Raw genomic sequence first — 17,128 nt, forward strand, 5'->3', positions numbered from 1 at the left:
AGAGTCGATTTGCGCCAATGGGTGCCAAAGGAAGAGAGAAAGGGAGAAAGGGATGGGGGGGTTGCAGTGGCGTAGCTAGGTCACGTGGCACCCGGGGCCCTTAGGTCTTCTGTCACCCCCCCACCCCCCCTCGCTGGGTGTGGCCGGCGGAAAGAGGGGCGTGTTCAGACGTATATGACACCCCCCCCCTCCCTTACTGGCCCCTTGCACCCGGGGCCCACGGCCCCCCGGCCCCCCCTGTTGCTACGCCACTGGGGGGTTGTCAAAGGAGGATGCCTTGCTGAGGCTAGCTGCCCCGATATGCTCCTCCCTAGATTTTTTTCCTCCCCTTCCTCTATGGACCAATGGAGCCTGCAGACTTCAATAGCCTTTGGTTTCAAATGACATTTGAAAACATACGTGCGACAGGTGTGTCATAGTTAGTGTTTAACCTGCTGGTGGTACGTATCCTGTACAACTATGCGATGATACTCGACATTGGTTAAGCTCAAGTCCTACTACACCGTTAACACAATCATAGGCTTATATGAGCTATATACAAGCTACATTTGTGTTGCACAAATCCATAAAGTTAAATATTAAAATAGATATACATGGCAGCCTTCAATACATAGCCTTCAAAGTGTGGCAGAAGGAACTGCAGAATTCTGAATGGTCAGCAGGTTCTAAAACATGAATTTAGGTACTGATCTGGGCAGGTTGAGCTCAGGTGTTCCCTTTAACAGTGAACCTCACTATACATAGATAACCAGGTGTAGCATTTTTAATGCTCCTCATATGGAGAGCAAACAGTAAGTAAGTATAGCAGATTTCTTTTCTTTTCTTTAAGGTTAAATGGTGCCAAGTTCAAGCCTGTGAAGCTGAGGACATTCCATTTGGTGCTCCATAGTTTCAGCGTACTTCTGTTAGGCCGAACCTTTGGTGAGAACGAACTTCACAAGTCTTCTCTGAGCGCGAGTACCTACACAACAAGTGAGCAATAAAGAACTGCTCAGCTGTTTTCTTGCTGTCCTCAAAGTAAATTTTATGATGTGCCAAAACTTGCAATCAGTTTTGCCCTGAAGCAATTCTGCTATTTTTCTTTAAAGATCATTTTCTTCTCAAACACTAGGCAAGAACAAATCTATCAACCACAAAAAGAAAGGAAAAAAAGAACCATAGTGTGAAGTGGAATTCCATTTCACAGCACTTCCATTAAAACTTGCATAGCCTGTGTTGTTTAGTCACCCAACTGTTTAGGGGGCTTTTAAACACAATGTGGTTGAAATGCACCGACAAAGTGAAAGCAACCTGCAGGTGCGATGACGAAGAACTGACAGTGCTCACGGGAAATATAGAACAGTGCTGTTTTCTTCAAAAGCAGTAACCGAGACAAACCCCAGAAAGCAAGACGCTGCTACCACGAGAAGAACATATGTCTGCACATGCCAGCGTTGCAAAGCCACCCGTGTCCCCCCCCTTGCAGGGACCTTATAAGGTGCATGCTACAGTATGAAACCATCGTTCCCCCAACGGTTGCCTGTGTGCCTCCATAAGAACAGTGTTTAATACATCTATTTGAAGCATGAAACATTTCGCAGATTTTTCACTGGCAGCTGCACAAATGTAACGCAGCATGTTTCCATCTTGCGCAAAACTGATCCTAGAGGCAGTAGCAATTCGGCAACATTGAATACACACTGAAAAACAGAAAACTGCGTGAAGAACCCTTGACAGCTATATTCGCTGTAAGAATTTGCACGATTGGCTGTTCCAAGCCTTCTCAAGACAACAACAGCCTAGAATAGGACAAAATAACGCAACTTAGATAGGGCCCTTCAGGTATTAAATAGATAGATAAATAAATAAATAAACTGGGCAAACACACTAACCTTGGGCTGGGAGGCAGGGTAGGAGAAGACCCTGACTTTGCCAAAGTCATCACCGGTGGCAAGTAGTCGGCCCGAGTGGGAACGGGAGCACGTGTTTATGTCCGTGCCATCAGCATTCTCAGGCCAGATGCCTACAACAGCCAGGGAGAGAAACGTGCTGTATGTAAAACACCCTTTACCTCAACTGCACCAAGCAGCTGGGTGCGACGAATCACCACCAGCCTGACACTTACTATCTGATGTTGACATGGGGAGCAGTCAGATGTTGCCAAGAATTACCCAGCCGTTCTCACCCGCCAAAAGCAGATGGCAAACTTGCCAAACCCATGCTCTGTTTCCGTAGTTCCATGCAGCAGAGCGAAGGGTACGTGGCCTGCAAGCGCAGATTCTTGCGCAGTGAAATGCAGTGTCGCAGTTCGGAACTTGTCGGACGACTGCATGGCCTTGACAAGTTTTACCTTGTAAGTGTTTACTCGGAAGTTTCTGTGATGGTCACATATTGCACGATTTTGCTTCGTTCTTTAATAAAATATTTATCGAGGCGTTATGATACTGAAAACAGAGTTCGCCACGTGCTCGAATGAAAATGTGCAAAGAAAAAACAAATAATGTGACGCTGCTGTACAGAAATTAATTTGCATTAAAAAGTACAAACAAATAATTGATTTGACAGTGGCTAAATTCATATGGGTGGTAGGTACACCAACAACACTGCAGAGGACTCCCTCCTGGGTAGCGCTTCGTGATTTGCCAAAATGGAGTCCGCAAACTTGCTTGTGCAGTATCGTTCCAAGCTGCTTTTTTACGTGAAAGGAACAAATACGTTGGCATTGAACATGCTTGGAACAATATGGGAGGAGTGCGGTAAACATGCACCATTTATAATAACGGAAATGGCTGAACTTAACAATGTCAGCAAGCGCACCGTGTACAAGTGCACGTTACGAGAGGGATCAAAAGATGGCTACCATCCTGTGTGATACGCTGGCCAAGTGCTCCTTGTGAACCCTACTTCCACACTCTTGGCAACCCTTCTCCTCTGTACCTCGAAATATCATGAAGATGCATGCCTTTTTGGGGTCGAAGCAAATATGGAACAAATTTTCTACAGCTGCTACCACAACAGTTGATCTTGCTGCGCAAGTACAGTCTTCATACATGCTGCTGCGCTCACCGCTAGCAGACGACAGGGCATGGAAGGGCAGCTTTAATATGTGTTCGCCCCCTTTGATTGGTCGAATAACCATGTAGCTTCCACCATACTGCATGGAACTGCTGAAACAGAGTATAGGAGTGTAGGCAAGCCTTCATGCTGCTAAGTCTTAGTAGACGTCGCTGTCGTCTGCTAGCGGCGAACGCTGCGCTGCAGCGCTCGCCGCTAGCAGACGACAGGGCGTGGAAGTACAGCTTCAAGATGTGTTCGCCTCCCCCCCCCCCCTGATTGGTCGAAGAACCATGTAGGTTCCGCAATACTGCATAGAACTGCTGAAACAGAGTATAGGAGTGCAAGCAAGCCTTCATAGGTTAACATGTTTCAACAAAAAAGAAATTGAGAAAATGAGGCTTCTGTGTAACTGGCTGGGCATGCTGTGAATGGCATGACTCGTGCAGCTAACAATGATGTCAAGAAAGACAAGCTTGTCGAACTCACCGTACACGCTAAAGCCAATGGTGCATGTCTGCGTGTGCCACTTGAGGTCTCGAGTGATTGACATGTTGGTGACTTGCCGACAGACCAAGGCATTCCCTGCACACAGGAACAGAAGTTGGGATGAGCAACAAGCAAACAGATTGGCATTCCCAGAAGAGGTTGTTTTATTATGCTTACTGCAGCGCTAAGGTTTCCAGCACAAATTTCCAAATATCATCGCCCTGAGCTGCCCACATGTTCAACTACTCTTTCCCTAGTTTTATTGTCCCAGCGCTGTTTTCATCCAATATACATAACTTCTCAGGACATTTCGGACCTTTTCTTGCCTTAACCAGCTAACAACAATTGACAATGCTTTTGTTTTTGTTTTAGTGATACTGACGGCCCTTCTGCAGTTTTGTTCTGAAATTCGACACCCTCTATCACATGAAACTCCGACACTGTTTCCTCCAGTCAAAAGTCCATTTATAAACAACTGCCCGGTACCAATAGCTGTCCTGTGACCACATGTTAGTATTAATATATTTCTGCACCACGTTACTGCTGACAGCGACTGACAGCAGCAACTTGATGATTTTCCGATGTCCATAACACAGTTGCATAATATCTATGCTGGCAACCATGGAGAAAGCTTGTTTGTTTCTGTGCACGCCGACAGTCACAGTGTGGAGACCTTTGTATGCTTTCCCTGAAGCATGGTGTTTCTTACTAAAATTACTAGGGGTAACTTTGGCGCCGTGTCCATCTTTATGCTTATGGGTTTAGGTGTCCCTGTGGCTTTGTTTATTACACTTCATGCACCTTTACTGGCCTAAATTTCAATGCATGATTGCAGGATTGCATGGCTGCTGATTGCACGAAGGCAATAAGGTCATGCCCACATGCACTATCATTGCGTACCAGTGCACTCGTAAGGCAATATTCTGTGAGACATGATCAACTTGCAAAGACCCCGAAAACCCAGAAGGATGAAGTTTAGACAAATATATATGTACTGCGCACCATTCCAACGCTGGCTTTACTATTATGCTTGCAGCTCCGCCTGGCACCACATTTCACTCTAGTAACTTTTGTAGGAAACTATGTGCTGAAGCACTCCCCGAGCTTACTGCTGCCAGAGTGCAAATAAAGCCGCCACTGCCACATTGTGGTCATTAATGCTGCTGCGGCAATAAACAATAAAGTTACTTTACACATTTCATAGTGTGAAGACCCTTTTCTACGTCTAGTCCAGTATTAATTTACAACGCATTCTCGTATGTTTAGTATACCATATTTACCCGAATTTAATGCGCACCTTTTTTCCAAGAAAATGGGTGGAAAAATTACAATTAGATACGAAACCAGAACAGCATTTACGACATTGGCAACAGCCTACTGTCAGAGCCATCCAACACATCATCATCGCCATCACAAAACAGTGTCAAAGCCCGTTTTCGCGAAAAAGTCGCTGTGTTTTGTGCTTGACTACAATCTAGAGTGGTAGTCGCTGCCATTAACTTTTAAACATACTATCACTTTGCAAGATTTTGTATGACTCAGCACCGGATGCATGGGCGTATACGGCCACCAGCATTTCTGCTCAGTAATGAGCAAAGTTGGTGATTAATTCTCATACCATGTTCGTGAAGCAGAGCATCTGACCAGGACAAGGCGGAGACATGCAAGAACACACGACACTCGCTGCACTCACAACTACTCGCAAAGTAGTACTGCAAAGTAGCGCTCCTACCAGGAGCACTGTCAGCCACATACTTCCACAAGTCACATGCAGAGCCTTGCAGAAGTGATAGCAGTATCACTAAAAGCAATTGATTGAGAATACCGTCCCTGTATGCCTGGACCAATATCTAAGGCCAATGAAGTGATGACGATGCGCTGCTTTCATTATGAAAGGTCATTTTAAAAAATGTCTCTTCTGTGATCGTAAATTCTGCACATCTTGTTTTTTTCTAACTGCGAACGTAGGGGACATGCTATACAATAAAACCTCATTCATACGTTATGGGAAAAAAATGTGAGAAGAACATACTAACCAGAAAAATGTACAATCTGAACTGACTTCAAAAATTTAACAGGCTCAACTGTTCTTGACATCTACTTAATGCGTGGCGTCACGCAGATCGTTGTGGCACGAGACGACGATGCACGTCGAGCTGGTGGTGCTCCAGCAGCCTGAGACGCGTTTCATTGTTTTCCTATTGCATGGTGTTTTAAGAGGGCGATGGGAAACCAAAACGAAATCAAGCTGGTGGGCGAAGCTAGATGCCGCCGAAGCGAAACATGCTGTCACCATCGCGCCACTTGCAACAGGGAACGGTGGCACGTTTCGGTTATCACCTATTAGAAGCGTGCGATACACTTCCAACGGCACCTTGCGCTGTGAAACAGATAGGTGAAGATGCTTATCGCAATAGGCCTGGCGATGATAGCTGTGAATGTTGCTTGCGATGACCCCGGATAGGATTATGTAGCTAATACTGAAATGAGAAACTGAGTGTGCGCCGGCGTTCTCACGTGAGACGGGCGGACCAGTATTGCGTTAAAGCTGCCACGGCGGGCAGCCATACACTGTATTCGATTGCGTGCGCCTCGCGCATTTTCTTACGATCACAGTTTCACAACACACTGAACGTTGGTGCCGAAAAATTTTGGTTTCCGGGAACGTGTGAACAGGCAAAATATGACCATAACTCTACTGTGTCATTTTTTTGTTCTCGATTACGAACACTGGCGTCGGGAAAACATACGTAACGAGAATGTATTAACGAGGTTCTACTGTATTTGCTTTTATAATTCAGTGGCATGTTACATTCAGGTGCACCTTTAGTTTGTTGCTTTAAACCCGAAAAAAAAAATGGGCGCACATTATATTACAGGCAAATTAAAATCAAGTAAACATGGCACACTGTGCAAGAAGCACTTCTCTCTTGAGACACACTCACAGTAGAGGATCTCGTAATCGCCAGAACATGAACGCAGGTACGTGCTGTCAACTGCCCAGTCCAGGTGGATGACAAAGCTCGAATGGCCCTGTCGTCAAAAAAACATCAAAAACACATTAAGGCAAAATCCACAGGATCGATGATCAGCCGGCACACAGTCGAACAGCTTCGGTAAGTCTGATACAGAAAGTTCATCCTGCACTTTAATTCAACCATGTCAAACTTTAACCCTGCTCAATTTGACCTACGTTTTGATTCAACCATGACCAAAAATCCTTTCAGATGGCCATGCATCGAACATTGAATAAGTAGATTATTTTGTGTGTCCCATAGAGGCTAAATTAATAGAAGCTACTGTAATATGATGTTAGAAAACACACACAAGAAAGCATGATGCTAACTCAGCACTCAAATGAAACAAAAAAAAATATGAAGAAAAAAATTATTTGATGATGAATCATGAGCAAATGCTTCTACTGCTACTAATAGTACTGCAGAACCTTGATATGTCCCGAGTTCAAATCACTTGTACGTTTATACATTTATGGTGAAGAATTTAAAACATAGTCAATTGATGAAATACCGTCATGCTATAAAATAAAAGCTCCTCAAGTAAAATGGTGAGACACAACAATGCTGTTCTACTTATTTGTTCCATGGAGTATGAGCGAGCCTTTCTGAAAATATTATGTGCTTCAGCAGCACATTTTGGGGATGCTATATCAGGAAACTGGTGGCAGTTTTGAGGTTTATGTTAAATGGATGTGGCTTCATTAAAAGCAAGCTGCAAAGGTAAGTGAGCTCTCAAGTGAACAATATGTTAGTTAGTGCAATTTTAACTCCAATTGTTGTTATTGGGTGTGCAAATGGCACTTGTGTATCAGGGTAACCCAGATTAAGTAGTGGAATGACGTTATCTACCACAAGCTACCATAAAGAAGTCTGCATATACTTTAAAGAAATCTGGGTGGCACAGAAAAACAAATAGCAGCTCTTGAAGAAAACAGTCTTATGCTCACGCAACAGGAAGAAGAGGCACAAAGGCACAGTGGCTCACAAAATTTTTAAGACATATGCCACAAACAAGATGCATTGCTTTTGAAAAGTGACATGGGCGCTCAAATAATTGAATTTTCTAGTCAAATTGAATAGGATTGTAGAAGAACATATACTTCAGAATATGAAATTGAATATTGAATATTTTCTAAACAAACTGAAATATGAGGTTTTTGTGGAGTAGTCCACCTAGTAAAAAAAAAAAAAGGCTTAGTTGAATTATTTGATATATGCAGGTAATTATATTCAGAATTGGACGTCGAATTGAGACTGGCCAAATTATAAATTGTTTTGTCTAAATAGAGACAACATATATGTATATAAGCTGCATAAAAGCAGGGCATTCTTATTAAAGGACTAGAAATTATTGGGCACAAGTAATTGTCTGCCTTGTGTGTTCACTCAGAAACTGGTGCCTCATGGCAACAACCGTCTCCTCTGCAGCAGAAACCCTCGGAACAGTGTTTACCTTCACCACTATGTTTCCCTCAAAGCTCTAATAAGTGCTGTTGTCCCTCAAATACGAGCATAAATGAATGTTTGACAATATCAAAAAGTGCATTCTCGCATCAAATACAGGTAGAATAGGAACGACTACTCCACTTGTGTTCAAAGTTTCGCATATTCAGACATCGCTAGACATTGAGCTTTCGGAGACACATCACGGCACACAGCTAACACCGATAATATCGGCGTCATAAAGCACAATGACGAAGTACAAAATATTCAACATAACTGCACGTTTCTAGTACATGCTGTTCCTATTTTTGCTTTTGTGACACCCACTGTGCTTTCTATTTTTGTGTTCTTCTGCGCAGCCTTTTAAGCATTAAAGATGGACCTCTATGAACTTTGCTGCCCTGCCATTTTGCTTGAACAAGCTCATGTGTGCAGTCATCAGTGAATGCAATTTACACAGTGTGTACAGTAAAACCTCATTAAATCGTACCCGCTCAAACAGTAGTCTCGTTTTGAAAGTAGTAAAGTCAAATCCCTGACTCAGCGGCGATTGAACATAATGTGTTTTGTATCCGCATAAACCGTATCAGCTTTTTGAGTCCATATCAGTCAACACATAGTTTTTCTACTTTTCGTTGTGCAAACACAGCGGTGCGTCGTCTCCATCGGGCGGCCCGGCAGAACAACAAGCCTCAGAGATTGGACCAACGGCTTCCAAGCACCCTGTGCGTTTGCGCATGAAGCCACATCAACATCAACCTCATTTCGGCACTGTGCCAGAGAGCAAGAGAGCGTTGCGGTGTCGTGCAAGCGAGGACTCGCATCATGCCGAAGCTCGGATAAAAAAGACACCGGGTGCTCAGCATAGATGAAACATTAGACAATGTTTGTGCTATCGAATGTGACACGAAGAAGTAGGCGCTGGCACGCGACATGGGTCTACTGTTGACTATGGTGTGTGGCATTTGGAATGCGAAGAAGTTGCTCTGCAGATTCTACTTTTCGCCATCATTGCCTCTGTTGTTGCCGATGTGTCGACTAGCAACAGCACAGGCAATTCAGGCCCGACAGTGGATTCAGCCCAACAGCACCCCGCATTGAAAAAGTGCCCCGTGACTTCTGCAATGCTACCGCACCTGCGCGCAGAGAATATGCTATGCCAATGAGGAATCTGCCATGCGAGTGTTTGCCGAGAAGAAGGGGACTGGCTGAAAAGCTGGCTCGCAGCTTCAGTAAGTTTGAGGCCGCTGTCGTCGCTGCTAGGCCACCACGGCATTGAACAAAAATAACACTTTTGTCGCGCGAAGTAAATAAATACTGCATGTTTTTCCCCTCTCATCGCACTCTTTCCAAGTTCCATTTTTGACAGGTAAGTGGGCGATCTCATGTTATTTCGGTTAAGGAGTACTACCGTTTAGTACACACTCTTTCCGAGCTCCGGCCAACTACGGTTTAACGAGGTTTCACTGTATCTGAATTGTACACAGGCTGTGTGCCAAGTTTGCCAGGTAATTCAGTCTTCTTGCATCTTGTGTGCTCCAGAAACTTCCTTTGGCAGCTCCATTACAGCACCGGAATGAAATGTGAGAAAGCAATCTAACAGACCCATTTTCCTTTCAACCTTCACGAGTGTGTAATGGGCAACTAATGCATTTTACTCAAGGAGACGGTTTGAGTTCTAGAGGGCATTCAGCGCCAGTTAGGCTACAATCGCACATCACTGTTTCAAGTAATTAGGCGTTCTACTTGCTCCATCCCATCTGTTTCATTCTCACGTAACTGCACCAACCATACAGCCTAATCTAAGCCTAGTCAAGCTGGTAACTCTAGCTTTGAACTACCGGTACTAATTCTGGTGCTGTCCCACACAGCATTCTTTGAGTTGAAACATATTTCCAAGCATTGGAAATCTAGGTGGCTCGTGCTTCCGAATCAATTCTGCAGGTCAACGACCTTGTTTCCGCAAGCCAGCACACACACTTTTTTAGAAATCTTACACGTCCTGTGATACATATCTCTAGCAGATTGATATCCACTATCATTTTTGTGTCGGCTTCATTTTCTTTTGAATCCTTGTACAGCAATGCTCACATATGCAATATGCAGAATATACAGTAATACACAGACTATGCAGCAAGATACAGCATATGCAGCATTGGTGACAGGCAAGCAAGCTACACTGGTCATTATTGAAAAATAATAATAAAAAAGTAATAGAATGTGCTCTAACGTAACAATTATTCTGGGGCAAAGAATAGAAAATATTTTGAGAGTCTAGGTCATGTTTCCCCACAGTGAGCCACAATGCGCGAGAAAAAAAAAGAAATGTGAGATGAGGTAAAAATGACAAGAAACGCAAAAGAAAGCAGCAAAAGATGAAAGACAGAAAGAGAATGAAATGGTGCAGTGGCAGTCATATTTGTTTTAATTTTTGTTGTTACGTGGTGAGTCATACCCATAGAGAGGTAGGGGGTCGTCGCGGTGCCTCCTGGTCCCGTGGAGGAGGAGGCTTCTACACCCGACCGAGGGGCGTCACGTGACACCCGATGGGGGAGAGTTACGCAAAAGATTTTTTTTGCGATTCGCGTTGTAGCGGGGGGGAGAGAGAGAGAGAGAGAAGGCAGGAAGAGAAGGGAAACAGCAGGTGGTGAGCAGAGAGACTTAACCATGCCACCGCAACAACAAACGGGCTCAAACTTACGAGAGTGCAAAACAGGCAGAGGTTACGAGAGAGAAAGAGAATGTTCGTATTTGATCAAGGCAGTGCTTGGCAGGCTTAATTATGAGTTTCAAGGAATGGTTGTCTTATAATATAGCCGAAACTGAACATCTCATTGACTGATACCTTTTGACCATACAAGAAGGAAACAAAAGTTGGTGTGAACATAGGCTCACATTGTTGTTGCTGTTGCTTTTTGGCATGATGCAAGCAATTTCCATGTTAAGCTTATGAATTTACTAATTTACTTATTCATTTCTATACCAAAGTTAAGAGAGAAAATGAATTGTGGGCAGAGTTAGAAGCTTCAAAAGAAGCTGCTCTTGTATCAGCAGCGACTTAGCAGCAATGGACAGATTTTGTTGTTGTGTACTGAAATGATACAAACCCACAAAAATGTTTGCCCAGGCACTCTTCCGTTTATTTTTTATTTTTTCTCTCCCCAACCCTCTAGGCAGGAGAGATTTGGCACTGCACTGTTTGACTGCATCATTTATTCATCTACTCATACATTTCAATGCTAAACTTCATCTGCAGCAGTCATGTTCCGATTTCAAGAAAGCTGGGATACACTGAAACAAAATTAAAACAAATGGCACTTTCTGAATATGGTATTTAAGCTTTGATTAAATATGCATCTTGATAACACAGGTGGCCAAGAAGTAACTTAAAGTACTCCCAAGCAACAGTGCTGCACTAAGTGCCCATCGTAAGTGACGAATGTATTTTATTTCCGCTCTCTTCAAATGTGCCGTTCACAGCCTGCAGGATGTGGCTCGTAAATTAGACAAATGAAAAAGATAGCTGTTACGCTCTACAGTATTATTTAGCCAAACTGCAGTAGTGGACGACATAATGCACTTTCATAGCTTCACTCCTGCTATATTTATTGCCTGAGTCAATGCTTACCAAAAGTATTGCAGGCTGAGAGATGTTTGAGGCAATACGTGAGACAGAGAGTAACCGTTCTGCATGCATTATTTTTCCGTCCACTTAAATGCAATGCATTCCTTCCCCCGCTTTTTACAGTGTTCACGAGACGACCCAAGTCATTATAGTCTAGGCTGCACCGTTGACTCCCAAGAAATTCCCTCAATAAAAAAAAAAAGAGTGGTCTGCAAAGCAGCGAACGGCAGACAAAGAGTAAGCAGCAGCACGCAGGCCGAAAAGCACGAACAGACAAGAAGCCCACCCAGGCAAAGCTTGCGAGCACACGACAGAAATCGAGGCAGTCGAGATCTAGGACTCACCGAACACCGGCTGATGCGATTGTACTTGCGGCCTTCTTCACTGACTTGGTACACGTAGATGAAGCTGTCTCGTGAGCCGAGGGCGAGGAGCTGGCCATCTGCAGCGTGCGTTCAAGCAGCGATCACGTCACGCTTCTCGTGTCAATGTCCTTTTCTACACTTCCCGTATCTCTTTGAGAATTTACACAAGCAAAATTAAGTTATTTGTGTGGATCACTGGGTACTAGCATTGACTAATCCAGTACAGTCTACTCCTGTTAATTTGACTCTTGTGGGACTGCAACATTTCGTTGAATCAACAGGCGGTGACAAAACGAACAAATTCAGATCTTTCTGCTTTAATGCTTTAGGTATTCTAATGTTTTGCTTTTTTTTTTTGCGTTTTGCTCTCGACGCATTCAACATGCATCCAACACACACTCAACAAGCATCTGGAGATGACCAGCATAGTGGCATGCGGCGCTGTGCAATTGCCACGTGACGCCATGCTGTACGTACAAAGACAGCTGAACAAGGGGGGTGTGATGCGACAAAATACAAGAGGGAACTTGAGTTGGCTTCATGAAGTCAAAGGAGCGTTGGCCACTAAGAAACAATAAAAAACAGCTTCACACCAGGGAAGCAGTAGCAGCTTGTGCTGGACTCCTGTTTTCACACTATTAATAACCACTACATGAATCAGGGGGTGCTAGTGGGGGGGTCAGTGGCAGTTGAATTAAGCGAAGTCACATGCTTTCAGATTCAAACTAAACAAACTTTCTTTTTAGCAATGGATCATCTTTTGCTGGGTATTTCAGGTGCACTTGAATTAACCGAAATGTCTAATTAACCAAAGTCTCATTAACAGGAGCCAACTGTAGTACATTCAAATAGAATGTGTAAGATAAAAAGAAAAAGAGAAGACAATGTCAGTGTAAAGCATAAGCAAGAATTTTGCCAGTGAAAACTACATTTGCACAAGCGAAAAAAAAAAAATTGCTGTATCTGTGTGACAATGCCCCTTTTCTTTTTTACTTTTCTTAAACATACGCGAGAGTGTTTTCTATTGTATTAGAAACCTTGGTCCTAATGCAATGCAATAGTGTTTTCCCTGCAATTTTTCACTTGTACATAGGGCACGCTCAACTGCCAGACAAGCAAGTTCTCCAGAAAAGCCAGCCCCTCAAATGCTCACTTGGTGAGAATGCCACGGCGTCGATGGGCTCGGTGCCGTCGCTGTGCATCGAGTAGAGCTGCCGTGTGGACGAGTCTATGACGCTCCACCGACCCGTCCGCGTGGTGAGCACCAGGACGCTGCCATCGGGGGAGAAGCAGGCAGCCTGCGCCTGTTCCTGCACGTTCAGCAGGGCAGCGCAGGTGAGGAACACCAGGAAGGCCAAATGACGCAGAGATCAATTACGCGATAAGCAATAAACGCGAGGGTGGCGAAGATGCCACATCTCCAGCTGTCGACTGAAACATAACTCGCTTTGATGCAATGTGCAAGAAAAGGCACAAGCCATACACTCGTAGTGCACGAATACAGGACAAAGAGAAACGTACACACACTATAGGGTTCTCAAAAAGCGAACACCTAATTATAGCTCAAGCGAACATCAATCGATCAATCATTTAATAAATAAATAAATCTTTATTTTCCTTTTACAGAAAGAGAAGTATCGCACACATAAAAGCTGCTACGCCGAGCAGCTCGATGGGATAGGTGGCCCTTGATTTGACAGAAACGGCCAGGAATATACAGATCGATGCACCTACCTTCGGGCAAGTATTTAAATAATAAGCATGGACACAATATGCTTACTTGAAAAAAAAAAAGGTAAAGAGAACTAACAAATAAAAAGGGGACACTTGAAGAGAACGTAACTTCAATGATCAGCTCTATAGGAAACAAACACCACAGGAGGGAAGTGCTTGATGCAAGGCATTAGACTGACCTATAATAGGAAACATTTACTGCCAAGGCCTTTATTTTGAGACTAAGATACGCAGTAGAAACTCGTTCATATGTTTAGGGCAAAAAAGAAATACAGGAAATAAATGCACTAACCAGGAACGACCCAAAGTTACTAAAGAAACAGCTTCTTTGGGTGGCAATGGGTAGAAAATTCTGACATGCCCACTCAGCTAAAATAGCAGCACGAGATGGCCGCGCAATGCACCCTATTTTACTATCCCATAGTAGTGCTGCTTTAAGACGATGACGGAAAAGCAAAACGAAATTGAGCTGGTGGTGGACGCTTGCATACGATGCTGCGAGAGTGAAACCTGAGAGTGCCCAACATGGCCTCCTTGTAGCAGGGAAAGGCTGAACGGCGGCACATTTGAGTTATCGGCTGTTAAAAGCATTCAGCATATGCTTCCAATGGCACTACAACACAAGTGCTGTGAAACAGACAAATGAACATGTTTATTGCAACATGGTTGGCGGTGATAGCTGTGAATGCAATGGCCTGCTAGCAGATTAACTGGTACTGGGAGGAGAAAGTGAGTGCGTGGTGGCATTTCCACATGATATGGGCAGGTGAGTACTGCTGGAAAGCTGGCACAGCAGTTAGCAGGTGTCTACTGCTCTCGGTCACGCATGCCTCATGCCTTTGCTTGTTCACATGGGATCTAGCAACCAAAAAATGTATCAGACAATCGCAGTTTGGCAATGTACCGAACATTGGTGCCGAAAGATTGTGTTTGCCGGGAACGCATTTATCAGTAGAAAGTGCCATAACTGTATTCGGTGAATTTCTGTGTTCCCAATGACGAACATTGGCACCGGGAAATCGAACGAAACGGGATCGTATTGACGAGGTTCTATTGCATTCAGTCTTAGCCTTTTGGGTGCCAGGCATATTGGGCAATTTGGCCTGCTGTTTGCTGGAGGTCTTTCCAAGATACAACGAATTCAATTTATGTATAACAAACACATTAGCCGGCATGCTGTTTATTTGGGATATGTTGCTCAGCATTCTACAAAGTTTTTTTAATCTGGAAACTCAAAAGAATACAGTAGAACCTTGTCGATATGTTCCCGTTACGTACGTTTTCCCAGCACCAACGTTCACTATAGAGAACACAAAAAATGACCCAATAGAGTGACGCTCATTTTTTACCGGTTCACATGTTCCCGGAAAGCACGATTTTTCAGCATCAATGCTCAGTACTTCACCAAACTGCGATTGTATGACACATTTTCCAGCCCCTAGATCTCGTGTAAACAAGAAAATTCACGGGAATTGCGCAATCGAGGACAGCATATAGCTGCCCACCGCGGCAGCTACAGTGCAATACTCACCTGCCCGTCTCATGTGAAAATGCCAGCACGCATTCAATTTCCCATTTTGGTACCAGCAAATCCCCTTTCGTCGGTCTCTCTTCTCCGGGGGGTCATCACTTGTGACATTAACAGCTATCACCGCCCATCCTGTCCCAATAAGCATCTTCACCTATCTGTTTCACAGCGCGTGGTGTTGTTGGTGCCGTGGTGCCAGTGCCGTTGGTGGTGCACTACCCGCTTTTATTGGCTATAATACAAACGCATTGCCGTTCCCTGCTGCAGGCGGCGCGATGTGGGCATCATTTTTCACTTCGATGGCATCCGGCGTTGCCCACCATCTCAATTTTGTTTTGGTTTCTCACCGCCCTCTTAAAACACCACGCTATGAGAAAACAAAACGTGTCTCGTTCCACCGGAGCACCACCAGCTCGACGGGCGTCGGGCCATCTTGTGCCGCAACGATACGTGCGATGCTTCACATTACACAGATGTCAACAATAGTTGAGTCTTTCAAATTCTTAGTTAGTTCAGATCGTTCGTTTTCCCGGTTGGGTATGTTTTTTCTCGCGTTTTTTTGCCAAGACGTACGAACGAGGTTCTACTGTATTACAAGTGAAGCAAATTAATTAGGATAACTAGTGTTACACAGGCAACACGGCCTCTTGTTACTATCACTGTCACTTGAAGATATCTTATAATCAACATTGAAGTCCTCTAAATCTTAGTTCATAAGAAGTTCTTGAAATTTTGTACCAGTGAAGTAAATGTGAAAGCTTTTCGCACCACTCTGCAGTGATCGGGAAACACGAGACATGAGCAACATCGACAGGCAAGCTTTCTCGAACCATCCACCCTAGAAATAATAAAACCTGCCATACAATTTTAGTTTACCCAACTTCCACGTGCACTGCAAGTTCGTTAATAAACCAGCTAGCCCGACATTCCACTCTCAAGAAAAGGCATCCGGGCCAAATTTTTGCGTTCGTAAACTTGGCAAGACTGAAACTTCAACAAGCTAGGGATTCCGGCTTCTGAATGGCCGGCATGCAGACAAAGACGCAAGCATGAAACAAACAGGGCAACAAAAACGTCCAACACAACACGAAGTGCCCAAATGTCACTTGAATCCGCGTAGTTGACGACATAGACAACACTAATTCATATCTGAAGTTATAATTGAAATGTAGACTGTGTTACGTTGCCATCATTTGGACAAAAAGGCTTTTTTGAGATTTAATGACACAACTCGCATCTTTTGCGACTAAATGGAGAGCTGCAGCACTCATGATAACTGCAGACAAGCAGGATTCTCAAACAGGCTTTTTTTTTTTTCGCGAGATATTTCGCTTGGCTCAGAGCTATATACAAACATGCCCCACAACCTACTTGCGCATGTTTTCAGAGGGTCATCCACTTGTTCACATGGCAACGCTGACCCTCAGACAAGTATAATCTTTAAAATTAATCTAATAACTCAAAACGTCACACAGTCACCTAAATGATGATTACCACGCACACTTTAAGTGTGCCACGTTTTGCAGTCACAATACTCTTTGACACAAAGCCGTCCGAGGTTTCCCGTGAAGGTGGCAGAGCGACACTCACGCCCAGATCCCGGCTCCAGACTACCGAGTGCGACAGGGTGTCCCAGAGATGCACCTGGCAGTCGTAGCCGCCTGTCACAAACTGGTTCTGCGTTGGGTGGACCGCCAGCGCCCAGATCTCCTCCGTGTGGCCCTGAAAACACCCAAGGCCCATGAGTGAGAGTTGAGATCGTCATGCTAGAGTACTGTACAGAGTGCCCTATGTGTGCTCCATGGCCCAGTAGAGTAGAACCTTATTCACACGTTCTGGGAAAAAAAAAAATGCTATAAAGAACCTACTAACCGAGAAAATGCATGATCGGAAG

General features: G+C 44.2%; 1 protein-coding gene across 9 annotated transcripts in view; it reads right to left on the bottom strand.

Annotated features, from left to right (window-relative positions):
- LOC135899091 (echinoderm microtubule-associated protein-like 2) overlaps nt 1–17,128 on the bottom strand; it is a 228,170-nt gene that overhangs the window by 8,112 nt on the left and 202,930 nt on the right. For all 9 annotated transcript variants that reach the window (XM_065428364.1, XM_065428368.2, XM_065428360.2 and 6 more), the window contains 6 exons: nt 16,825–16,956; nt 13,126–13,282; nt 11,952–12,049; nt 6,468–6,555; nt 3,523–3,618; nt 1,872–2,002 (listed from right to left, as the gene is read on the bottom strand). In XM_065428364.1, coding sequence (XP_065284436.1) covers nt 1,872–2,002; nt 3,523–3,618; nt 6,468–6,555; nt 11,952–12,049; nt 13,126–13,282; nt 16,825–16,956 — 702 coding nt within the window. The remainder of the gene's footprint in view (nt 1–1,871; nt 2,003–3,522; nt 3,619–6,467; nt 6,556–11,951; nt 12,050–13,125; nt 13,283–16,824; nt 16,957–17,128) is intronic.

The sequence above is a fragment of the Dermacentor albipictus genome, chromosome 7 (assembly GCF_038994185.2).
Source record: "Dermacentor albipictus isolate Rhodes 1998 colony chromosome 7, USDA_Dalb.pri_finalv2, whole genome shotgun sequence".
NCBI lineage: Eukaryota > Metazoa > Arthropoda > Arachnida > Ixodida > Ixodidae > Dermacentor > Dermacentor albipictus.